The sequence below is a fragment of the Carassius auratus genome, chromosome 44 (genome assembly GCF_003368295.1).
Source record: "Carassius auratus strain Wakin chromosome 44, ASM336829v1, whole genome shotgun sequence".
Classification (NCBI taxonomy): domain Eukaryota; kingdom Metazoa; phylum Chordata; class Actinopteri; order Cypriniformes; family Cyprinidae; genus Carassius; species Carassius auratus.
In genome coordinates this window covers 6,043,210-6,070,481 of record NC_039286.1, presented here as the reverse complement: position 1 = coordinate 6,070,481, position 27,272 = coordinate 6,043,210, and the positions used below count along the sequence as shown (strand labels likewise).

Sequence of the window (27,272 nt, the reverse complement as noted above, 5' to 3'; positions counted from 1 at the left end):
AGGCCACATGTCACGTTTCTTTGTAATTTTAATTGGCTTTCTAAAACGTCAATTTCACACTCAGGCCCCGCCCACCTGCTGCTCACCTCACCGCGGAACTCAAAAACACAGCTCGAGGTTTAAACCTGAGCTGGAAGCCTTAAACCTAAAACCTGTGGTCTCCTCCACCCTCCGCCTCGGATTACATCGGTGCGTCACGGACATTTCGTTCGTGATAACCCTCCCACAGAGAAGTTACCTAAAATCTGACTTCGGCAGGTAGAAGAAGTGGGATGATAACCCCCGGTGACAGTCAGTAAATGTGCTGATAAGGCGTTTTTGTAAGTGGATCGTCAGTGACACGACGACAGAGCCGCTGCGCCACGCTGTCACTCTGAACCTGCAACCGCGGTAGGCACTGAGTTTTGTGTTCATGTTACATACGGAGACGTTTTAATCTATCTTTGAATTATCAAACAAGTCTTGGCTTGTTGTAAGAGAAGTATTTTACTGTGATTCATATTCACTTGTAACGTTACCGTGGGAAACCTCTTAACATTCCATGGATGTACATCCGAACATATATAATTATAAAAGTTATAAAAACCACTTCTGTTGTTTGTTTTGATCTTAGTGTCGTCTTAGAAACCCGTTTAAGTTCTGTTTCCTGTCCTCATCATGGATAGACTGACTCATCGATCTTCCTAGTTTAACACTGCTTTTCTTAAAACTTTAAGTCTGTTTCTGGCTCTGTTTGACCTCAGGCAGCTGTGCAGCTCGTGTTGAGAGGTTTGGTTGAAGGTTTTTCTGTCATGTCATTGCGATGTGATTGATCTGTTTGGTCAGAGTCATCAGCGCATCGCGTTGCTGTGGCAACAGAAAGGAGCGCGCATCGAGTAGCCAACAGCAACACCAGGAATTGAATGCAAATATTATTGTGTGCATTATCATAATTTTATTCTCATTTTATATAGCTTTTTTGGTTATTCATTTAATTGGATACAACGTCAAATGTTGCTCCCTTAATTGTTATCAAGCCGGGCTTGGTGTAGTGTGAATTTAATGGTGCTAAGTTAGACTTTGTAAAATGTTTTTATTGAGTTAAAAGAACATTACACCTAAAATGAAACTTCTGTCATCATTTACCCTATTGGTATGGTTTCCTTTTTTCTGTGGACGGAAAATTAGTTGTTAGGCAGAACAGCCTCAGTCACAACTTGCTTTCATTGCATCTTTTTTTTTTCTCTCCATACAGTGAAAGTGAAAGGTAGCTGAGGTCGTCATTCTGCTTACCTTCTTGTTTTGTGTTCCACTTTAAGGTTGCAAAATGCAAATATTGTGTTGTATAATAGTTTGATATCTCATTTTAGGTAGTTTTTAGTACCATTGATTTGGTTAATTATTTATTTTTAGATAATGAGGAAACATTGTCCCAACATTGTCCTCATCATATTGTTGTGACGATCACTGTGGTTTAGTGGGACTTTCAGAGTATTAAACTGAAGGCTTTTCAATGTTTTGATTTGAATTATGTGGCTTATGAGCTGTGTGTTTTTCTTAAATGTACTCATACACAATCATAGGCTTAATACAAACTGTTTTATATCATACAGTCAATCAATAGTTCATCGCATGTCATCTTTTTAAAAAACATATCGGTGGCCTTTTCTCAGAGTTGGAAGTTAGATGTCAAATGTTGTCTTGAAGAAGTAAAGCCTAAATGAAAGTCTAGGCAAGTCAAGTCACCTTTATTTATTTAGCGCTTTATACCATTAAACGGTCCTTTTTTCAGTTCATGATTCAGTGATCGGTATTGATGATGATACATGAGTTGGTGTTATTTGCTGTCTAACCAATGTACTTAAATTCATAAAGCTTTTGTTGCCCCAGTGAGATCATGCTTACTAAATCATCGTGACTGTAACATCCTTCAAAGACCTCAAGGGGTTATGTCACTTTAAAATGTTGTCGTGATTTTAACGGTAAAAAACCTGTTAATTGGTTAATTTCCGTACTATATACGATGAATCACTGCAATTTATTCTTTATAAGAAGAACATAGTCATTGTATAATTTACAGTGGAAAACCATAAACTGACATTCCTAGAATTCCCCCTGCATGACACGAATTACTGTTTTTTTCTTAGTTTTTAGGGTTTTATCTTATATCTAATGTTGTTAAATGAATGTTTATTGCATTATTTCAGTATCAGTTGTTACCCATGATGGTGTTTAGCGTTTGTGTGAATAGGACTGTGCACCCTTATCTATATTAGTATTTCACCTCCTCGGCTTGTGGGAAAAGCTGTTTCTGATGAGCATTGGTTCATCATGTGACTTTCTTAATGCCCCTGTTTTTGGGTGGTTATCCAGTACATTATAAGGTACAAAACAGATATTAGTTTCTCCATTCGGTTGTTATATTAACGTTATATCAGATAATGAAATGTTTTTTTACTGTGAACTTAAGTTTTACAGTCTGTAAACCCTAAATGTGGCTACTGTATTTTTTTTTGGTAAATTTCGGACAAAACCACAACTGCCAGTACTTTACCGTAAATGTCACAGGTTTTTTTTTTTTTTTTTTCATTGTTGGTTTTTCCCTCATGAAGTCACTGGCTTTGTCATCTGCACTTTTCAACCACAATTACTGTTTATTCAACTCTGTTATGACAACCTTTCAGGCTAGACCTTTTAATTTATCATATGAGTTGTTCATTTGTCATTAACTGTATCTTCAATATGCCTTCTTGCCTTTGGCCCCACTATACAGCCCTCAACCTACAGGCCCATTTTACTGTTAATGACTAAGTTACGTAGAGTTGACGTGTGTGTGTGTGTGTGTGTGTGTGTGTGTGTGTGTGTGTGTGTGTGTGTGTGTGTGTGTGGTGTAAATTAGTACTAACAACCACATTCTATGCTTTACACACCATACAAATCAGAGTGGAAAATGTCAGTTTCCGTTGATGGTTTCACATTGTTTGGCCATACAACTAACTCTGATCATTGTTGTGTTGACTTCTCCTATGTTTACATCATAGGTTTATCACCCTCATAAGACAAGATTACCTGTTTTCAATGTCACACAAGCAATGTTTAGCACTCTAACACAGGGATCAGGGACTGACAAGTATTATTAAATGGATAGCTCTTGCCTAGAAATGTAATTTGTTTCTGAAGAGAGAGAAAAAGGTAAATATACATGTCAGAAAAATGAAGCATTTTAGACTTTTAGGAGATTAAGAAAAAAAACGTGTTTTCCTCCAACTTCAAGGGGTCCTATTATGCTCTTTTTACAAAGTCTTAATTATGTTTTGGGGTGTAGTAGAACAGGAACTCCATACGAGGTTGTTCAAAAAACACATTTTTTTTCAACATATTTTACATTATTGGCAATACCTCTCTCCCCAGTCTGGCAATGAACGGGTCGAATAGTTCCCTGTATCAAATGAAGGCCAGCCTTCTGAAATACGAAATGTGCTGTGATTGGTTAGCTGGGCCAGTGTGTTTTGTGATTGGCAGCACTGGTAAGGAAATGTCATGACCCGCTTACCATAGCGGCCTGCCAGCTTCAGTGTAAAGATTGTGTCAAAATCAAATCAATCTGAGTGCATGTCTCTGACATAGTGATAACACCCATTTGCCTTCTCTAGTGCAGCTCAAACAGGTCTCCTCCCATTCATCTATATTTGTGATATCACAAATCCTGGAAAAGATGTGTTGTTAGTACAAAAGAGTCGTTCATTGTAGTTTTTGAAAAGTCCATTTTCTGTTAAAATAAAATATCTCCTTTTAAAGTAGACTTTGAGCTTTGTAACTTTGCAGATCTTTTTTATGCCCCCAAACAGCAACATTTACAGACTAAAGTTGAAAAAGTGAAAAAGCATAATAGGACCCCTTTAAAAGTCCCATATACAAAGAATTAAAATGATTTTTGAAGGCTCATGTGACAGTGAAATTTTTTTTTTCAAGGCTGTGCATTACAGGTAATTTTACCCCGCTTTGCATCTCTATTATTATACAACTCTATTATCGCTGTAGTATTTGTGTGCTGTGACTGTCTTTTGAATCTGTTCTCAGCATTATAAGAGGAAAGAAAAGGGTTAAAGGAAAACACTGCCTTTCTTTATTTGAAAAAAATAGAAAAGAGATCCTTGATCCTTGAAAAGAGACCGTGGGAGCTTAATAATTGGCACAAGGAAACATAACTTATTTTGGGTGAGTCTCCTTTCTAAAGTCTTTATCTTCTAAAGGGTTTATAATAAACGATTTAGCAACACAATTCCACTGCTTAGAAGAGATGTAAATAACCTAACATTGGCATGCAGTGCTAATCCGGCTGAAATATTAGTAGCGTGCACAAATGTCGTAGAGATGCAAAACCACAGGGAATTCATTTTTCCCTAAACACCAACATGTATTCAGACATGCACGCATATTCGTCTACATACCTCAGTCCAGCTTTAAACAAAGTCTGGCTCTGCAAACTAAACAAAAGCAGGCTTTGAGTTCAGTAATGCTGAGCTGGAGTTAACGGTATTGACGTACAATTTCTCAAACACACATAAATTTAAAAAGAAGCGAGCAAGTGAATGCCCTTGAATACTCAGAAACTTACCGTGAGTGTATGTGTGGAATAACAACATGTTTATCCTAAGGCTAGAGTGGCTCACATATACAAGAGGAGCTTTTGTGTGTGCGGTCTGTCTATTCACCACAAATTTGCCCTGGTGATTCATCATGAGAATGACCCGACCTTTAGTAGTCTTTGGTGTCGTTCTCTCACTCGGTCTCTTTCTCCTGTCCTCATACTCCCTCTTTATTGGTTTGTCCTAAAGATTTGTCAGTGTATGTATGGGTGTAGGTGTGGATGGTAGTCATTTTTAGAGGTTTGTGGTCACTCTGAAGTAGTTTGCTGGTTGTGTTTGAGTGGGATATTTTGTTTGCATGCAACAGACCTGTTTGTAAAAATTGCAAACGTCTCTCAAATGGCAGGTCATATTTTCACATTTAGACTTTGTAAGTTGTACAGTTTAGGTTTGTGATGTCAAATTAAAGTGTCATGAAACCCTCCAAAATATGTGGTCCAGTCAGGTTCATTATTGGAGGGATCTGCACTGAAAACTCTCACAGGCGCTTTATGCCATTTATGCTTTTATGCCATTTTCATTTATACTGTATATAAAAAAATACACATGTATGAGCATCAAAACTACATGTGAATAATCTTTTACATTTTTAATAACTTTTGAGACTGTTATGCTGTCACACTGACACACAAGTATATATCTGATCTGTTACATGTCCACAAAGTGGATGAATGAATCACCTGACATCTATAAATCTAAAAACTCTTGCATAAAAACGTTGCATGCAAGATTTGAAAAGTTTTGGTTATTGATTGAAAGCTTGTTTCTTTTTATGTGGGAGAAACCTTGCAGCACATATTTGTTTGCACCAAGCAGTTGCAACTCATTGCAAAAAAGGTCACGCATGAATAATCACGACATACTGCTAATGTAGATGAGCACTGTACTAGTTTTGTATCATATGCAACACTTTAATTTCTACAAGTTAATGACTCTTTAATGTGATTTTTATTGAAATGTTTTTTTGATCAAACAGTGTGTGTGTGTGCTGGAATGCAAGTTTGAACATATCGCATGGTCCACTGAAACAAGAAATAGGGGCACAAGAACAGTATGTGCCGGGTATAGGACGTGCCCGTGCATTTAGAACAATGTGTTCCAAACACCACACACTCACACACACACATACGGAGCTCAAGTGAAGAAGAAAATAGTGTCTTACAAATAAAAACAAACCTGATAAGTGACATTTGTTTCTTTATGGCATGGTTTTTCAAACTTTTTGGAGCCAAGGACCTAAAGTATCAAGAGAGTTATATATTTTCATGTCTGAAGACACATTTACTTTTAAATCAGTTTTTTACATTTTACAAATCATAATAAATTATTAAAATATTATCTGGATAACAGGTTTAGTTAAATAAAAAAAAAAATTGGGAATATGAACTATATATATATATATATATATATATATATATATATATATATATATAATTTTAAATAGGATAAAGCAGTCATTTCCTGACTTCCTTAGCCTCGCTCACACTTGTTCTTGCCAGTGTCTTTGTTGCCCTCTACTGGCCATATGTAGTTCCGTTACTATAATTTTGTATTAAGTGTTGCCTGTTTTTGTCTCCACAGTAAGTTAATTGCAAGATGAGCACAGAAGACCAAATTGCACCGCTGTCTCCCAAGACATCACCCGCCACACCAACTATAACACCGTTTACACAACGAAAAGAGAGTAACTCCTCATCAGAAGACAACAGACAGGTAAGACAAAACACTTCAGATATTTATTGAGCACTTGATTGATGTTTGCTGATACATCTGCTGTGATTTTTTTTTTTTGTTTTGTTTTGTTTTGTTTTTTGCCATAGCAGTGGATATGAGGATCTTGTGATGCAGTTGTGATGCTGTAATTGCTCTTTATGTTTTAAATCAACATCTACAGCAGAAGTTTTTAACTCTCTTAGGAAAATGTCCATGTTATTTCTTCCACAGATTTTTTTACAATTATTTTGTCTTCTTATTCTTTAGGACAGCTGGGAGTTAGTTGAGGACTTGCAAGGATTGACAGGAAATATTCAGAAGCCTGAGAAGCTGGAAGGTTTGCTTTTGAAAAAGAGGAAGTGGCCAATGAAAGGCTGGCATAAGGTGATCACATGATATTTTTAATTTGAGTATATATTTCACCTGAGGGTGCTAAAAAATATTTATCCTTGTCTGTCTATGTTTAACAGAGATATTTCCTGCTTGAAAGAGGCATCCTTACATATGCCAAGACTGGGACTGCTGTGAGTGTGAAAACATAGTCTTATTCACATGCTACACAAGCGTTCTTCAAGACCTATGTGTAGGAATCTTGCTTAAATCCTGTCAGTGATGCTCTTTTGTCCCTTACCGTGTGATTGATTCCTCAGCTGAAGAAGGGGAGGTTACGAGGTCGAATTGACGTTGGTCTCTCTGTCATGGCCATGAAGAAGAAGTCAATGTGCATCGACCTGGACACAGAGGATAGTATCTATCACCTCAAGGTATTGGCATACACTCAAACACATGCTCACCTACACATGCTTTCATTTTGAGAATGCACATTATAGCTGTTATTTAATGTGACATTCATAGGCAAAGACTCGGGATCTGTTTGATCAGTGGGTGACTCAACTACGTCATCATCGAACTTTCCGTCAGAACGAGATCACCATGGAGCCTCCCGAGCGACCGCTGCAATCTGACCCCACTGCCAACAGACGAGTATTTACCCTCCTTATACACTACAGTCATCCAACATCCCATTAAACAGGATAAGAACATGTAAAGCTGTATATAAGGAAAGCTACTATAATAATGAGAGACGCTGAAATTTAGCCTGAAACTGACAGTTTACTACTTAAGTTATTAAAAAGTGTCATGACTGATATTGTGTTTTATACTGTTCTACTTTTAAAAACATCAACAAGGTTTTTATTCCATCTGGAATTTTACAAGACTTGTTAAATGAAAATATCTGGATGAACAGTAGGAAAATTAGCTTGTTTGTGGTACTTGACATGAAAAAAGTTTGAATTTAAAGTAATCAGCATTTGCTTACAATATCATGTCGCTAGACTGAACACTTTAAGTAATAATTACTGATATCTGTGTGCATATTTATGTGCAATTACTGGATTGCATATTATGCACCCTTAATAACAACAATATTCATTGAGTCAGAAAGATTTTTTTAAGTCATAATAAAGACATTTTTACAAATATGTATATATGTTGTTAAATATTTATGTGTTACAGTTGTGTTATTTTGATCTTTCTATCAATCAAAAATTATCACAATTTTCACAAAAAAAAAAAAAAAAAAAAGCATTTCACCTGTATTTAATATTGATAATAATAAGAAATGTTTCTTGAGCACCAAATCAGCAAGTTAGAATTCAGCTTTTCCATTACAGGAATACATTTCCTTTTAAAATATATTTAAACAGAAAAAAAGTTCCAATCAGATCCAATACCCAATAAAATCCAATAAATGCCGCCTTAGTGAGAATTAGAGACGTCTTTCAAAAACACTGAAATATCTTACTGACCACAATGGTACTATAACTCTTTCCTATTATTTCCAAGTGATAAGAAAGTCACACAGCAATATGCGCAATACACATTTTGTATTTTTGTCTCTTTATTACCAGCGTTCATTTCTCTCCAAGCTGCCTTCAGCCCTGTTGAAGAACAGCTGGTGCCAAAACTCTCAAGACATAGAGAAGTGCTGCAAAGGTAGATGGAAAAACTTGCACTGACACATCATTCTGCAATATTCATGGCAAAAGCACTGTGCATCTAATACATAGAGAACATTTTAGAGTAAAAAAGTTGATTTCCTGACCATCTCTTGGAAAAATGAAACACTGTATACTTTTTAGATCTGTCAGAGTGTGAGTCGGCACTGCTGGAATTAAATTTGCTGCTGAAAAATATGGAAGTTCTTCACAGAACGTTCTCAGCACCTGCCATTAACTTACTGCAGGTAGGGCTGTTTGCATGTGTTTCTTTGTATCCATGGATTAAATATGTGTTTATGTTTGGGTAGGTTTATTAAATCTGATTAAACATTAATTAGGGGAAATCCAGAAAAAATCCTACACTATTCATACATAACATAAATAGTATTTATTATTTTTATATAATAAAATGCAAAAGTGTACAATGTTTGTGTTTGGTAAGATTTATGATTTTGTTTTTACGTAAATCTGTGTGTGTGTGTGTGTGTGTGTGTGTGACCCCAGACTGAAGGCTCCAAAAAAGAGAAACGAGGACACAAAAAATGGAGATCAAAGAATCATAGCAAGGAAAATAAAAACACACAGCAGGTAAAATAGCTGTGTTTCTAATTGCACTGTACACACCCAGACACTGCATCACACACTCTCTCTCTCATTCACTATAACACAGATCTGTTGTTTTCTAGCAAAATCCTGATGCTTCATCTTCCCGTCTGCACGTGTCTCACCCGAACTTGATATATTCAGAGCCTGTTTCACCAGACTCATGCCTGGATAGTCCAGATTCACCAACAGAAGCCTCACGAATGCAGGAGGAGTTCTGTCGGCTCGCTGGCACTGGTGAGTATGACTGCACACATGCATGCTTCACTGTTTCAGGATTATTTAATAATTATTAATAAGTTAACTGGTAAAGATAATCATGAAACTCCCTTTCTTTCTTCTACTAGTTCATTCCACTCTTCGGTCAGCGTACACTTCTCTTTGCACAGAAAGAGACCGAGTCAGGAACACATTGGATTGTATCAGTGAGACGGTACAGGCAACAAATTAGTTGATATGCTCAATTGTTATTGGACAAAATCAACAAAGCCAATTATGACTCCTATTTTCTCAATCGATCAGGAAGTCCTCGTTGGATCACGCCCTCTCCGCCAGCAGGTGTCCAGTGAGAGTCGAGGGTCAATCCCAGAATCCCTTTCAGAGTTTTTTGACGCTAAAGAGTATCTGCTGTCTGGCAGCTCGTCTGAGAATGAGGTCAGAGAGGTCAAGTGGTTAAATAGCACATTTGAAATACAAAATATTTTTCATTAAGAAGAAGTTAAAACACATGAATTCCTTACTGATTATTATATTTTGTATTTTTTTTGTGACCAGGCGTCCGATGATGATTCGTATGTTAGTGATGTGAGTGACAGCACTTCAGTGGAGTTTTGCAGGAACGAGAACGGTGTTACAAAAGAGATTTTAAGTAAGGCACTGTTCAAGGCACCAAGTTCACCCTAATGAAGCATCACCTTTCTTTACAACCATAGTTACGTTTATGTGTGTTTTTGTGTCTTCAGGTAATGGCAAAAACTGTGCGGTGACACGGCGAGAACATTTGCCAAGTGCACGCATGAACGAGAGCGTGAATCTGTGGAGTATTCTGCGTAGTAACATCGGTAAAGACCTGTCGAAAGTTGCCATGCCTGTCCAACTCAATGAGCCCTTGAACACCCTGCAGAGACTGTGTGAGGAAGTTGAGTACTGTCACCTGCTGGACACTGCTGCAAACACACACGACCCACACATGCGCATGGTGAGATCAATCAAATGCACTCTATCATCATTTACTCACTCTCATTCTAAATGACTTTCTATCTTCAAAACTGTTTTTGTGTTCAAAGGAATAGTTGACTCAAAAATGTACATATACTGAACATGTACTCAACCTCAGGCCATCCAAGATGTAGATGAGTGTGTTTCTTTATCAGAACAAATTTGGAAAAATGTAAGTAGGGTGGCCATATGCTATCAGCTGTTTGTTCTCTGATTCTGATGGATCTCATTAGGATCCACTGGTGAGCCAGTGATTTAATGCTAAATCTCTCCAAATTTGAGGAAGAAACATTGGATGGCCCAAGAGTGAGACATTTTCCAGCAAATTTTCATTACATTTTTTTGAGTGAGCTATTCTTTTAACCATATATTAAATTCTACTATGTGTTTTTTCTGTAGGTGTATATAGCAGCATTTGCTGTATCTGCATATGCATGCTCATTCACTAGAGCAGGAGGAAAACCATTTAATCCTATATTAGGAGAGACATACGAGTGTTTGCGGCCAGATAAGGGCTTTCGCTTCATTGCTGAACAGGTAGGAGTGCACATTTCTTTTATTTCTACCAAAACACAAACGTGAACCCGCTCACATGAACCGTTACATTGTGTACCTCAGGTCAGTCATCATCCACCTGTATCTGCTTGTCACTGCGAGTCCAAAAACTACACATTTTGGCAAGGTCAGTGAAGTGCACTTTGCTAGTGCCATAACTTTTAGCATTAGGCATGATTTTAATGTCCATTCTCTGTATGTCCATTAGATGTTCGGTGGAAGAATAAGTTTTGGGGGAAATCCATGGAGATTGTTCCCATGGGAGTCACTCACTTAGAGCTGTCAGGGTAATTACATTTTATCCTGAATTGTTTTGATTGTCATTCACTTCCATTATTCCATCCCGCCTTCTCCACCACCTCTCAGTATCTCTCTGTCTCTCTTTTACTCATTCACTCATTCTCAGTTTTGGGGATCATTTTGAGTGGAGTAAAGTCACTTCATGCATTCATAACATTCTGAGCGGTCAGCGCTGGATCGAACACTATGGGGAAATGTCAATCAAACACTCTAACACCATGGGAGACGTCAGTCACTGCAAAGTCACTTTCCTTAAGGTGGGACCATCAAGACATGCAAAACAGGCTTTTAATTTCATTTATGTGTGCATCTGTGTTTTTCTTGCCCACATCTTCCTCTTGTGGAATACCCTTGACCAAATTTTTTTTATGAATGATTTCCCTTTTTTATATATATATATAATTTGTTTTATGCATGTCTTATATTCAGTCAAGATCTGGAGGTCTGAATGCTAATGAGGTAGAAGGTATGGTCACTGATTCAAATGGCCGTGTCATTCACACTCTGTTTGGCAAATGGAACGAGGCCTTGTATCTGGGCAAACCGCCTTCTGCAACCTGCATCTGGAGAGCAAGTGAGTTTCAGACAAGTCCAGAAGAGTCTGTTTAGCTGCATTTAATTTATAGTGTTATATAACTTATATTCAATATGAATTTGTGGATAATGACCTTAAGAGGGTGCTAAAACAGCATCGTTTTTGTCTCTGTATATGTGCATATAGATCCCATGCCTGAGGACCATGAGCAGTATTATGGATTCACCCAGTTTGCAATTGAGTTAAATGAATTGGAAGAAGGTTTAAAGCCACTCTTACCTCTGATAGACACCCGTTTTAGGCCAGACCAAAGGTATACACATAATTTTAGACATTTAAAAAAAAGGAATGATGCATTTATGTCAGGGATGGGCAACTTTGATAAGGAAGAGGGCCAGATTAGTCCAATTTAGCGTTGACATTACCTTTAAATGAACTATCACCATTGCTTGCTGTTGCCGACACTTAATTTCGACACAGGGAAAAGTCACAAAAAACAGCCGTAGTGGAATGTTCTCTCAGAATTAAATAGAAAATAATATATTATTTAATGAACTCATCACATTATAATGGTCAGGGGTTGGTCTGTATTGTCTTCAATTATTTATTGCACCATAAATACAGAGAGTCTAATTAAAAAAGGTACTTTTAGCTATAGGGATAAAGCAAGGAGAAGTACCTTACACTTTTAGATAAACATGGTAACTGATGACCTCAAAGAAATCGTTGAGCCGTTTTGGCAGAAGTGATGAACTGAAATCTTTGAAAGCTTATATCTTTTAAATGCGAATTTTGTCACTGTTTCGGAGCACACTGCCTTATAGATAACCTGTTAGTTAATATTTAGTTAGAGCGCACTTCTTTTGGGCTGTTATTAATAGTTGAGCGGTTGAAAACTAGTGACCTCTAAAGTTTGGAGACAGTATTAACATCATAAATTGAAAGCAATCTTTACGTGATTACTTTTCAAATGTTTTAAAATTGATCATCTGAATCTAATATAATCCAGCAGGCCATACTAAAAAGCCAGCGGGCCGCCAGTTGTCCATCCCTGATTTATGTTATGCAAAGTGAACTTTTCCCATTACTAATGCTGCTGGCTACTAATTGGTCCGCTTTTTGTTAGATTACTTGAAGAGGGTGATATTGCTGGAGCAGAAGAAGAGAAAGAAAGAATTGAAGTACTCCAAAGAGAGAGGAGGAGAGTCCTGCAAGAAAACAACATGACACACTCGCCTAGATTCTTCAAGTAAGTGACTTTTTATGAACACAAAGGTGTAGCTGTGTTGGGTGCGTCATGAGTATCTGTCTGTAATTCTGTTTCTTTAATTCAATCAGACGTGCAGAAGACGACTCTTGGGTGAGCAATGGCACTTACTGGGACCTCAGGAAGGACCCTGGATTCAGCAAACTTGAATTCCCTGAGCTCTGGTGACCATCGGTGGACTTGTGATATTTGACTTTTCCATTTCTGCTTTCTCCGTTATTCATATGCAATCCTGCTGAACACTGTGGGATTTAATGTATCATCCCATGTCTATGTTGATGTTTTTGTAATGGTATTTATCTTTGTTAAACAGACACTTTTACAGCACAAGATAGAAAGTGCCTCTAGAAACACATTTAGCCAATGCTTTACTTGTCAAACTGTCTAGCTGATATTTAGATGCAAATGAACTGACCAATGACTTTTGGTCTGGATATTATTAGTGTATTTATATTCATATGCAAAGTAAAAATCTTATTACTTAATCAAGTAAATTTTAAAAAATCCTCAAATACAATCAATTCAGATAAATGACACAACATTAATAATGATTTAGAATCTTAAAGAACACACACTTACAGGGATAGTTTACTCAAATGAAAATTAGTCCAAGAGTTACCCTCAGGGCATCCCAGGCTTGTCTGACATTCCTCTTTCAGACAAACAGATTCAGAGTTGAAGACTGTATAAGACTATTCTGTATAAGACTGACTCTGTTCCAACATGTGACTGCAGTGAGAGGAATGTCAGACACACCTAGGCTGCCTTGAGGTTAAATCTTGGACTTATTTGCATTTAAGGGTGAACTAAATAATAATAGTTCCGAAATAATAAATTATTTAAATTAAGCCTATATTTTGGAACATTGGTTTTTATTTTTATTTGGATTATGACATTTATTTATTGTTATTGTCATTCTCATTACTGTAATCTGAAAAAGATGATGTATTTAAATTGTAATTAGTTTATCATGGAAGTATTTGTTATACTACCTTTTATTCTTTTCTATTTTTAAATCAGCACAGAATACTGTATAAATTATCAACCATATTACAGTAATGAGAATTTAGGGTACTTAATTGTCTTGAAATTAATGTCAAAATAAATAAATCTTGGTCCTAAAAATAGGATAATTTTTTTTTATTATTATTATACTAAATATTAGTTTCTTATTTTTGTTGTATCAAATAATAGATTTTGAGTGACCTGGTCTGTGGTGGCAGTAGATCTTACGATGTACTTAGGTTTTGGGAAACACAGCACTGGACTGACTGTCTTGAGATTTACACCAGGAGTTTCTACTATAAGCATTTGAAAGCCACATTTAATGAATGTCTGACTCTACTTACACTCCACTCTATAATCAGGTAGTACATATATATATGTAAATATTTTTGTACTCATAACAGTAATGATTTTTTTCATATTTAAATGGATTTATCATTCTTTAAATGGTTAATTCTATAAAACTGATATAAAAACAAATAAAATATATGTGTGGCAGAAATTGACATGCATATATAATGATTGTATAATGGATGGTAATTTTGTGTTGTGTACATGCTTGTCCTACTTTTCTCTGTATTGTTGTGTAATATGCATAATAATACAATTACCCTGCCTCACTGTTTAATGTATTTAGTTGATATATTATTTCTAAGGGTGTATTTTGTTTATTCCCTGGAAAGGCCTCAAACAGGCAAATATAACTTATTGGAGTTGTTTTATTAAGAAAGTGGTTTATTAAGAAAGACACCACATGATATTGTATTTGATTTATTTTAAAAAAAAAGTGTTCTATTAAGAAAGACGCCACACATTATTGTATTTGTTTTATTGAGAAAGTGATTTATTAAGTAAAACACCATAGTTGTTGTTCTAAAGATTTATTAAGAAAATGTTTATAACATGTATAAGCAAACTCAGGAACATCTGTCAGAGAGCATGATATAATTTAACAACTAAAATATTGTGCAGTTACGCTAATTCAGAAGGGAAACTTTGTTGTCAGTTGACAGCAATATTCCCAACAAGCAATGTGAACATTATTTGCATGTCTGTAAATTTGCAACAAACAAATGTATAAAAGGTCTTACTTATTAATTGCATACAGAACATTCTCCAAATAAAAAAAATAAGGTAACAGTTAAAAAGGGCTTATTCCAAAAACATTTGTACTCCAAATTGTACCAACCGGGTAAATTTAAGACCCTTGAATACCTTTTAAGACACAAACTCCACATTTCAGTCTTTAAACAATTTCTAAGAAAGGAATGGGTCAAAGGTATCAAAAGGATCAATTATTATATATCTTAATTTCTAAATTGTTTAAATTTTTATAGTGCACTAACTTCTAAATAAACTGAGGACCTGTTTAAGCAAGAACAGGAAAGAACCCACAGTTAAAGGTGCAATAGGAGATCTTGGAAAATGCTAACAATAGCCTGATAACAATGAAAGCAAACATCCCACCCTCCCTACAATCGCTGTCCAAAGCCACGCCCCCTGAACGCATTTATGGTCACAGACCGGAGACAACATTTCTACAACAGGCTTTACGAGCGGTTCATTCCAGTCAATGTTCCGAAGAGAAGTAAACCCCCTGCCCAGGGAATAGGGAGCAATGAACATGGTGCAGGGATCATACTGATCGGAACACAGTTCATTCACTTACAACAAGGGTTCCAGTCGCTTCATATAGTCCAGATTGCACGTCTGATGGCAGATGGAGTATTCTGACAACGACTTTCATACCTTTTATGGACCTTGACACGAAACAAAATAGTGAGTTTCAGTGGGACTAAATCAAGCTGCTCCCTTTAATGGTGACATCTTTTTCCATTGGCTGCAATTTTCCACCTTCACATGGAGGGTCGGCCATGATCTTCCCTTCTCCACAATGAAACTTTTCCAGGGGGGTTTAACGTTTTTTCAGTATTCCAGGGTGTAAACATGTTTTTCACTATAATGGCTCCTGAAGGTTTTGTGCTGATTAAAAGAATTACGCTTCAATTGAGGAGTTAACATTTAAATGTCTTCTTTTTAAAGAGAATCATTTTCATTGTCATTTTCATTGCCATTTTAATTGTATTTCGACATCACTTGAACACGGTGACACCCTTTGGATATCAACATCTTACTGTCACAGTGTCTGGGTTGTTGTTCCCTGGGGTTCCACTAGATGTCCTCCTTGCTCATGGTGTCTGTCACCAGATCACTTCCTCCTCCCTTATTTGGTCACCTTCCTCCTTGTTGTGTAATTGATTGTCCCCCACCATTCTCTTGTTCCCTCATTATCCTTCTGTCTATTTATACCCAGTCGGTCTTAGTCTGTGTTACGGAGTCCTTGTTTAATGTTGAGTATTATTCATGTCCGTCAACTCTTGTCTTGCCTTGTCTTGCCTTGCCTTGCCTTGCCTTGCCTTGCCTTGCCTTGCCTTGCCTTGCCTTGCCTTGCCTTGCCTTGCCTTGTCTTGCCTTGCCTTGCCTTGTGATCGTATCATATTTATGTTGTTTGGATTATGTTTGGTTTTGACCTCGGCCTGGACTGTTTACCCCTTTGGATTATCCCTAAATAAACGACTACCTGCAATTGGTTCTATCTCCGTGCCTCTTTGGATCCTTGCCGTGACAGAAGGACTCCGTCAACACGAGAACCAGCGGTATGTAGTTTTTCCGTTCCCCAGCCAAGATGGCGGAGAGGCGAGTCAAGTATCTGAGGTTGACCGCCCTCCGCCAAGAGGGCAATGAAGTGGGTGCCCTGGCTCAGGTGTTCTTGTACCTGGCCGAAGGCATGGGCTATAACGATGCGGCCCTTAAGGACTATTTTAATGATGGGCTGGATGATCCTGTGTCTCAGGATGAGATGGCGCAATTAGAGACACTGGAATTCTGGGAATTCGTGCACTACCTGCAGCATCGGTGTCGGTGGGATGCCCCAGCCACTCCTGTCTCTTCCGGCGGGGTGGTCGTCAGCCCAGCACCACTGCCCAGGATGGCTATCAGCCCAGCGCCACAGCCCAAGATGGCCGCCAGCCCAGCACCACAGCCCAAGATGGCCGCAAGCCCAGCGCCACAGCCCAAGACGGCCGCCAGCCTAGCGCCACAACACAAGATGGCCGCCAGCCTAGCGCCACAGCACAAGATGGCCGCCTGTCCAGAGTCATGGCCCAAGATGGCTGCCAGCCTAGCTCCACAAACCAAGATAGCTGCCAGCCTAGCGCCACAGCACAAGATGGCCGCCTGTCCAGAGTCATGGCCCAAGATGGCTGCCAGCCTAGCGCCACAACCCAAGATTGCCGCCAGCCTAGCGCCACAGCACAAGATGGCCGCCAGTCTAGCGCCACAGCACAAGATGGCTGCCAGCCCAGCGCCACAGCCCAAGATGGCCGCTAACCCAGCGCTACAGCCCAAGATGGCCGTCAGCCTAGCGCCACAGCCCAAGATGGCTGCGAGCCTAGCGCCACAGCACAAGATGACTGTCAGTCCAGCGCCACGGTACAAGATGGTGCCCGATGCAGAGGCGGTGCCTGATGCTGTTCCGGATGCCGAGGCAGTGCCCGATGCCGTGGCCGAGGTGGTGCCCGAGGTCGTTCCCGATGCAGTGACCGAGGCGGTGCCCGAGGCTGTTCCGGACGTCGAGGCGGTGCCCGAGGCTGTTCCAGAGGCCGAGGTGGTGCCCAATGCTGTTCCAGAGGCCGAGGCGGCGCCCGATGCTGTACCGGAGGCCGAGGCGGTTCCGGAGGCCGAAGCGGTGCCCAAGGCCATTCCCGATGCGGTGCCCGAGACCGCTCCCGAGGCCGTTACCGAGGCGGTGCCTGAGGCCATTCCTGATGCAGTGTCCGAGGCCGCTCCCGATGCCTTGACCGAGGCGGTGCCCGAGACCGTTCAAGAGACAGTGCCCGAAGCCAAGGCGCTTCAGGTCTTCACAGACACTCCCGAGTCTAGTCAGATTCCCGTGGACTCTCCGGAGTCGAGTCAGGTTCCGATGGACTCTCAGGAGTCGAGTCAGGTTCCGGTGGACTCTCAGGAGTCGAGTCAGGTTCCGGTGGACTCTCAGGAGTCGAGTCAGGTTCCGTAGGACTCTCAGGAGTCGAGTCAAGTCACCGATCTTCTGGAGTCCAGTAAAGACACCAGGGGGTTACCGGAGTTTCGTAGTCCCGTTGCTACGGCCGCACAGAGGTCAGCTCCGCCTTGGGGGGCTCTCGTCCTGACCACATGGTTGTGGTGGTCTTCCGCTCGGACCTGGGGGGCCCTCGCTCTGACCACATGGCTGTGGAGGTCTTCCGCTCCGCCCTGGTGGACTCCGGCCTCGACCACAAAGATGTGGAGGTCTTCCGCTCCGCCCTGGGGGGCTTCCGCCCTGACCACAAAGATGTGGTGGTCTTTCGCTCCACCCTGGTGGACTCCGGCCTTGACCACAAAGATGTGGTGGTCATCCGCTCTGCCCTGGGGGGCTTCCGCCCTGACCACACTGTTGTGGTGGTCCTCTGCTCTGCCCTGGTGGACGCCTCAACATGCCCTCCTTGGACTTTGTTTGGTGTTCTTGGTTTCTGTTTTATTTCTGTCTGTTTCCCTCAGTTAGTCTTGCCCTCCATCCCTCCCCCTGAACCTCCTCCGGTCCTCCTCCCTCCTGGTCTCCCTGTTTTATGTTTACATTTCTGGTGTTTGTTCCCCATGTTTTTCTTTTCCGGCCCTCCGTCCCTCCCCCTGAGCCTCCACCTGTCCGCCTCCCTCCTGGTCTCTGTGTTGTGTCTTGTCATGGAGCGTCTGGGAGCCGCTCCGTAGTGGGGGGGTACTGTCACAGTGTCTGGGCTGTTGTTCCCTGGGGTTCCACTAGATGTCCTCATTGCTCACGGTGTCTGTCACCAGATCACTTCCTCCTCCCTTATTTGGTCACCTTCCTCCTTGTTGCGTAATTGATTGTCCCCCACCATTCTCTTGTTCCCTCATTATCCTTCTGTCTATTTATACCCAGTATGTCTTAGTCTGTGTTACGGAGTCCTTGTTTAATGTTGAGTATTATTCATGTCCGTCAACTCTTGCCTTGTCTTGCCTTGCCTTGTTTTGTGATCGTATCATATTTATGTTGTTTGGATTATGTTTGGTTTTGACCTCGGCCTGGACTGTTTACCCCTTTGGAAAATCCCTAAATAAACGACTACCTGCAATTGGTTCTATCTCCATGCCTCTTTGGATCCTTGCCGTGACACTTACATTTAGATACAGTGTAAATGTGTTTCTGTTTTTACCACAGTTTAACCAAGTCTGTTTCAGAAGCCCCTTTCACACTGCACGTCGGACCCGCAATATTCCCGTAACATTGCCTGGTCGCCTTCTGTGTGAAAGCAACCACGTCCCGGAATTGATTACCGAATCGAACCCGGGTCAGGGACTTAGTAACATTGCGGTAATCGATCCGGAACGAGCGCTGTGTGAACAAAAGCCAGATCTAATTCCGTATCGAAGTGATGACGCGCGTTATCGCGCGACTCTTTTACCGGCTGTTTTGAAGGAAGATCAACATTCGCGACGAAAACATATGTGCAAACTGTAATGAAGCAGAGATCAGTTAGTTCCTCACTTTCCGCGCTGACGCCAAGATCGTTTGCTTGCTTCAGTTAAAGTATAATGTGCCTAGCGTTTTCGACTCGTACATTACACGTCACGCTCTGATGTCACGTGTCGTTACGGGATCTTCAAGGGTTGTGTGTGAAAGCACGCACATATACCGGGTCATCACTGGCAGTGTGAAAGTGCCAAATCTAGCGACCAGGGAACAATTACAGGAACACTTTACCCCTGTATTTGCCGGAATGGCAGTGTGAAAGGGGCTTAACTGAACCAATATCAACACACACACACAATACATTAACCTTGCAAATTAAAAGATGAAATCCCAAAAATAAATCAACCCACCATGTGCACCTTATAATCAGAAATCCAGGAGACATTTATGTAGGCATTCCTTCTAACAAATGTGGATCTGACACTCACGTGGCTAGCTAGATCACGTGACAAATTCAATTAACGATACGCATATCTCACCAGTATGTTGTCACTATTACCCAATATTTATAATATTCAAATGCAATTTCCAAATGAACATTCATAAACATTACACACAAATTGTGAACTAAATACATTTTTACAAAATAAATGACTGAAATACTTAAGAAAATACAACCTTTCCTGGTGACCAGTAGTGGACTTGTGTCATTTGACTTTTCCATTTCTGCTTTCTCCGTTATTTATATGCAATCCTGCTGAACACTGTGGGATTTAATGTATCATCCCATGTCTATGTTGATTGTTTTGTATTGTTATTTATCTTTGTTAAACAGACACTTTTACAGCACAAGATAGAAAGTGGCTCTAGAAACACATTTAGCCAATGCCAAACTGCCTAGCTGATATTTAGATGCAAATGAACTGACCAATGACTTTTGGTCTGGATATTATTTGTGTATTTATATTCATATGCAAAGTAAAAATCCTATAACTTAAGTCAGTTAAAAAAAAAAAATCCTCAAATTCAATAAATTCAGATATTTGGTAGAACACAAAAGATTTTTTAAGTCAAACCGGCGCAGATTGTCAGTCTTATAATGGATGTGAATGGGAATCACAGCTGAAACATACAAAAAAAAAAAAAAAAAAAACACACACACACACACATGTTTGTTTTTGTGAAAAGTGGGGACATCCCATAGGCGTAATGGTTTTTATAATGTAGAAACTGTATATTCTATCGCTCTTCACCAACCCTACCCCTAACCCTCACAGGAAACTTTGTGCATTTTTACATTCTCAAAAAAACTCATTCTGTATGATTTATAAGCGTTTTGAAAAATGGAGACATGGGTTATGTCCTCATAAGTCACCCTCTCCTTGTAATACCTGTGTCATACCCATGTCATTATACAAAGTTGTGTCCTGATATGTCACAAAAACATGCCCACACACACACACACCATAAACAAACAAAAACTCGATTGGTCTAGCAAAGAAACCGAACAGTATTTAGGTGCATGAGGAATCTTTTCTTCTTGCATGCTTTACAGCAGATCGCAGACATATGTGCATTACCTCCACCTACCTCTCAAGTGGACCATTGACAGTCCTAATTGAGACTGTTTGAGAGATAGATTGCGGTAATGCACTTATAAGTCTGCGATCCGCCATAAAGCAGGAAGAAAAATACGCCTCATGCACCTGCTGCTGAGAAAGGGCTCAGGAGGACGTACTTGGAAGAATTTGAATAGTTTGCATGGTGCGTGAATCAGAATTTAAAAAACAAAAACAACAACAATATAAATGCTATTCAGTTTTTTGCACAGACCACTCGTTTTGTGTCTTTACACATCTATGTTTCGTCACAAGCCGCAGGGTTCAATTTGGTTTTGTTTGTGTATGTTTTTTGTTGTTGTTTTATTGTACGTATTAGATGAGAATCTCATTCACATCCATTATAAGACTGACAGACTGCAATGGTTTGTGTTAAAAATCTTTGTTTGAATTCTACTTAAGAAACAAGGTCACCTCTTGTATGCCTTTGGGGGTAAACATGAAAAAATTTAATTTTGGGGTGAACTATTGCTTTAAAGAACATACACTTAAAGGAATAGTTCACACAAAAATGAAAATTAGTCCAAGATGTACTCACCCTCAGGGTATCCCAGGCTTGTCTGACATTCCTCTTTCAGATAAACAGATTCAGAGTTATATAAGACTGTATAAGACTATATAAGTCTGTTCCAACATGTGACTGCAGTGAGAGGAATGTCAGACACACCTAGGATGCCTTGAGGGTAAATCTTGGACTAATATAAAAAATCTTGGACTAAAATAAAGAAATACAATTTTTAATTAATCCTATAGTTTGGACCATTGGGTTTTTGTATTATGACATTTATTTTTATTGTCATTCTCATTACTGCAATCTGAAAAAGATTATGTATTTAAATTGTAATGGGTTTATCATGGGAGTATTTGTTATACTACCTTTTATTGTTTTCTATTCTTAAATCAGCACAGAATACTGTAAAATATCAACCATATAACAGTAATGAGAATTTAGGGTACTTAAATTAATGTCGACTGGCAAAAAAAAAAAAATATATATATATATATATATATATATATATATATATATATATATATATATATATTGGTCCTAAAAATAGGATTAATGTTTTTTTTTTAAATATATATATATAAGTTCTTATTTTTGTGTTATTAAATAATTGATTTTAAGTGACCTGGTCTGTGTTTTTGTAGAGCTTTGCGAGCCATATTGTAAACCATAGACACCACTGGTGGCAGTAGATCTTATGATGTAACGGAGCCCTGGACTGTTTTGAGATTCACATCAGGAGTTTCTACTAGCATTAGAAAGACACAATTAGTGATTAGCTGACTCTACTTACACTCCCCTTTTTAAATCAGGGAGTATATAAAAAAATAAAGACGTATGCATATTTAAATGGATTTATTGTGTGTTAAATAGCTGATTGCATGAAACTAATAACAATAAAATGTCAGAAATTGTCTAATGATTTTATAATGGATGGTAATTTTGTGTTGTGTAAATGCTGGTCCTTTTTGGTGTATTTTGCATAAGAATACAATTACCCAGCCTCACTGTTTAAATGTACGATTTGAAAGATTTTGCAGGTAAATATTAAAAAAAACACTAGTGTTATACATTTTGTCCAGCTGATTACTAACAATACCTCTAAAGTGTTGAACTACTTGTAAATCATGAGAAAATTCCCATTCTAAACAGTGACACGGGGCAGTGCAGTCGCCTGTCAATGACATTACCACATTTTTTGGACTATAAGTCGCACCTGAGTATAAGTTGCATCAGTCCAAAAATACGTCATGATGAGGAAAAAAACATTACTAATGTTTTCTCCAAGAGAAAACATTACCGTCTACAGACGCGAGAGGGCGCTCTATGTTTTCAGTGTAAGCTACAGGAGCAGTGAGCAGCATAGAGCGCCCTCTCGTGGCTGTAGACGGTAATGATTTCTCTTGGTTCATTAATCTTCGTTCATGTCAAATTAATATGATAAATAAGTCGCACCTGACTATAAGTCACAGGACCTGCCAAACTATGAAAATAAAGTGCGACTTATAGTCCGGAAAATATGGTAGTTACCCTTTGTGAACACATTTACTGACGTAGAAACCCCATGACAACAGTGTCCTGGACAACTGCGGAAGTAGCTTCAGACAAACTCCAGCTAGAAAGAGATGCCGATCTCGCTTGTGTTTTGCTTGACAGGTGAGTTGTTTTGATTCGTATCTTTACAGAAAACGTATGCTATTATAATGATCAACAAGATTAGTATGATGGGGCATACACGCCAAACGCGGGGCATCGCGTCTCCAGACCTGCGCGAGGACACGTCTGATCCATAGTCTGATCGCGTCTTTGCATTAACTTTGTATGTAATTTACTCGTGCAAATCGTTGAACTCATGTTAAATCCATGATTTATCTTTCCGTCTGATTGATGGCCGTCAGCGGTTGGGTAGAAGACAAATCCCATCATTACACGCTCCTTAGCGTCAAACCACTCGATTGTTATTGTTTTGATAGTGCGCCCTCTCATGGCAGGTCCTAAAACCTGTAACTTTAGTGAATTTAGTTGATATATGTCTAGAGGTACATTTTGTTTATTTCCTGAAAAGGCCTCAAATGCAAATATAACTGCTGAAATTAAGCAATGATCCTGTTGTTAAAGTATGCCTTTACTTTTTATTTATACCTTTGTATTGTAGTAAAGTACAATTACACTGGAGTTGTTTTAAAGGAAGTGGTTTATCACAAAATACAATTTGTTTAATTGAGAAAGTGGTTTATTATGTAAAACCACACTTGATTTAAGAACTTTTTTTATAACATGTATGCACAAAGACTACACATGTATCAGTAAGAGCTTTCAAGAAGGAGAAAGAAAAAAAAGTGGCAATTACCTGTAATGCATGGCCACAGCAGTTTTACTAGAGAGTGACCCAGATGCAGAATGTTCAAGGGAGTGAGGTTTATGGAAATGACCAGGATTAGCAGGGCTGGTCCTTGGTCAGACCTGGATGAAGTTTTGCTGTAGGGCAGAGGAGATAGAGCAGCACCAGTCAAAAAGATCAGGAACAAAACACACAACACAAAACCACAAGAGAGAACAAGCAGCAGCAAAATAAGACACTGACTACACACTATGACTAGAAAAAAACAAGGAGAAACAAATACAAACTGCAGAGAGCAAATAAAACAAAAATAATTTACCATAAGCAGATACTAGGAATTAATAACCAGAAAAAAAATGGCCAAAGACTAAATCTAAAGAAACCAAACTAGAGGCTTGAGAAAACAACAAAAATACAGACAGGAACTAGACTAGAGAAAAACAACAAAAATCTAAGAAAACCTTATCAACTTTAAGAGAACTAAATGAAAAGCTAGACTGAAATCGAGTATGATTATAACTACAAATGCCACTAGTTGACTGACAAGGGATTATCTTACAAAGGAACTCGTGCAACGAAGCAGCAGAGACATGAGGGAAAGGGGCACAATATAAAGGAACAAAGCACATGAGGAACAGGTGGACACAATCAAGTAAACAAGGACTAGACTAGGACTAAACCAGGGGTGCAGGGCAAGAGGAGCACATGGCCAAAAAAAAACAAAGACAGAGCCATGTGCTCAGAGAAAGACAAAGAAAGACAGGACAGACATGTCTGTCAGGGCAGGATTCTGACAACCTCAGCCGGTGTGTTTCAGACGAAGCGTAGAAGATAACAGTGCAAAGAATCCCCCAAAAAGCAAAAAGATGCAAGGCCTTTTATAAAAAAACTTCTTAGGGGATTTACAGTATGATGTCACAAGACATTGGGATCCACCTGCTGTCTATAAAAGACGGAAGTGCCATGATGAAATCAGATACTGCTTCGAGATCACCTGAAGAGCTCTCCGGCACCAGAGCCATTGCTAATATTGTCTTGAGCAAAAGAACTTTACTTTATATTTGAACTGCTTGCTTACTAATTGAATAAACCACGGAGAAGTCTTCTGTCACCGGTTTTGTAAGTATGACCTCAGATTCTTATGAGATAGAACAGATTTGACTTCCTTTATCTAACCTGAGAATAAATAAAATAAGGTAGAAGGTGTGGGAAATTCAGCACCATGAAACAGTATATGACAGTGGATTTTTTTTTTATTTCTTTATTTTTCTACATGCTTTAAATATAGGAAAAGCCATTGGAACTGTATATCATGATGAACTTTGAAGGCATTGTTAGCAGGGTTTACTCATAGGAACTTTGCTTTATAACTGAATGGCTGGTAGGATTGTGTAACACTTGAAAGATCCCCTTTCTGGATGTGATGGTTTTTTATTTTTATCTTATTTTATGGGTGTCATTTCATATACATATGCACACAATGAATGTCACAGGAGCTTTCCTGACGACGAGCCATTGCTATATATTTTGTGTTTGACTGCTATCCAAAATGATGAAGTAATGTCATAAACCAGCTTTGCAAAAACTGCCAAATCTCAACCTGAATTTAAGTTGCTATTTGAAGCGTTCACACGTGTAACTGTATTTTTATCTGTACAGAAGTGAAGAGTATGTGTGTTCCAGATGACAGCTACTCTAAAAAAAGATGGTTCTTTAAATCTTCTTTACATGTGGAAACGGTTCCATTTAGAGCCATAGCATTCTGAAGAATTTATTTTTAATACCGAAATGGTTCCTTGCGTCAGAGTTTAGGGTTCCTTTTTCTTTTTGTTTTTCAAATCGGTTCAAAGCACTACATTACTGAGTTTCTGGAGTTCAGTGAATCCAACTACAGACTGTCAACACATTCTCAACAGGTAAATTATATAATTCTTAAATTTAAATACAAATGTAACTTTGTATCTGGTTTTCCAACAAACACATTCCTTTCTCTTCTTTTTGGATCACATGTAAGAGTGAGCAGCTCTGGCTGAGAATATTTCTCACTAAGTAAAAGAGTAAGTAACAGAGATATTGAATTTATAATCCATATTGTGTATATATATTACTTCCAGACTCTACACTCTAAAAATATGTCTCATTAGGCAAACTGATTTTCTGGAGTTCAGCTATCCAACAACACAGACTGTCAACACACTCTCAACAGGTAAATTATTTCTTTCTTAAAATTTTTAACTTTCGAATTGTAACTGGTTTCTTACAAATCATGTATTTTTTTTCTCTAGAAATCATGTATTTCTCTTTTCAGTTAGAATGTAGTGACCAGTGTGACCCTGTCCAGTTAAGCATACTTCTCTCCACTTCACCACTAAGTAAATAACAAAAATATAAAAGTTTTGGTCCTTTTTTTTTTTTTTTTACAAAAACAAATGGAATTCAATTGTGTATTTCAGATGATGTCACATGCTACAACCTCGTCATCTGCAGAGAAACAGCCACTCAATCACACCAAAATACACATAATGATGGACTTACATCATAGAGGATTATGAAAATACAGAATTTCTCTGAAACTTGGTCTTCATTTCACTATTTTCAGTTTCTATTTGGTTTTATTTTAAGTATTTGTCTATGTTCAGTGTCAACTGTCATTTATTAATGTATTCTGCTAATAACTGTTGTTAGAGCACTGTCATTTTTGCAAAAACATTCAATAAAAACAAAAGTACCGTTGTTGTTGTTGTTTTTATGTAAAATCCTAAAAACTGCAGGATATTGTAATACCAGGCAGATAGAGAATTAAAAAAAAAAACTATTTTTAAATTATACAAATAATATTAATAATTACAAAACTTTGTTAATATACTAATTAATGAAATAACTCTCATTTAAAAGGTTATTTATAACACCATTAAGGTCATATACACATTAAAAACTGCTGGGTTGAAAACAACCCAATTTGGGTTATTTTGGCAACCCAGCTCTGGGTCAAAAAGGGACGAACCCAATGCTGGGTTATTTTAACCCAACTAGTTGTGTTATCATGTTTAACCAAACCTGCTGGGCTGATTTTTTATGGTTTAAAATTACTACATTGCAGGGATTCAAAAACCAGAACGGGCGTTTTTTAATCTCTGTATTTCAGAAGGAAAACAACTGTATTCAGAAAATGTTCGATTTCATTTCGCATGTGCTTGAAAAGGCAGCGTTTGTGAGCTAAGCACCGCTTTGCAGCAGTTACCGGAGAAACCTACCTCTCCGCGGAAAATGACAACATCTTGTTCATTTTAAAAATCACTTTTACACACAAATAATTATTATCAAAAGGAAAATATTTACTAAAAACAAGAGAAGTGTCAAAAAGTAACATGTTAGAAGAAATGCAGAAAGGCATTAACAGCTACAGAGTTCATAAAGCATTGAACATTTGATGAATATAACTTGAGATCAAATTGGACTGTTCAGTTTTATATA

General features: G+C 38.5%; 1 protein-coding gene and 1 long non-coding RNA gene across 2 annotated transcripts; both read left to right on the top strand.

Annotated features, from left to right (window-relative positions):
- The first annotated feature begins 281 nt into the window (after positions 1–281).
- On the top strand, positions 282–15,088 carry LOC113062264 (oxysterol-binding protein-related protein 3-like). The gene is made up of 22 exons (XM_026231996.1): positions 282–390; positions 6,210–6,341; positions 6,609–6,725; positions 6,812–6,865; positions 6,992–7,105; positions 7,197–7,325; positions 8,255–8,339; positions 8,486–8,589; positions 8,849–8,932; positions 9,031–9,184; positions 9,295–9,380; positions 9,470–9,601; positions 9,722–9,815; positions 9,910–10,145; positions 10,565–10,702; positions 10,784–10,847; positions 10,929–11,007; positions 11,127–11,277; positions 11,450–11,594; positions 11,742–11,868; positions 12,682–12,804; positions 12,894–15,088. The coding sequence occupies exons 2-22, from the start codon at positions 6,225–6,227 to the stop codon at positions 12,988–12,990; spliced, it is 2,430 nt and encodes an 809-aa protein (XP_026087781.1). The 5' UTR covers positions 282–390; positions 6,210–6,224; the 3' UTR covers positions 12,991–15,088.
- Positions 15,089–24,923: 9,835 nt separating this feature from the next.
- LOC113062263 (uncharacterized) lies at positions 24,924–26,004 on the top strand. Its single transcript, XR_003278517.1, has 3 exons — positions 24,924–25,714; positions 25,813–25,855; positions 25,943–26,004. It is a non-coding gene; the product is annotated as an uncharacterized LOC113062263 (long non-coding RNA).
- Positions 26,005–27,272: the final 1,268 nt, after the last annotated feature.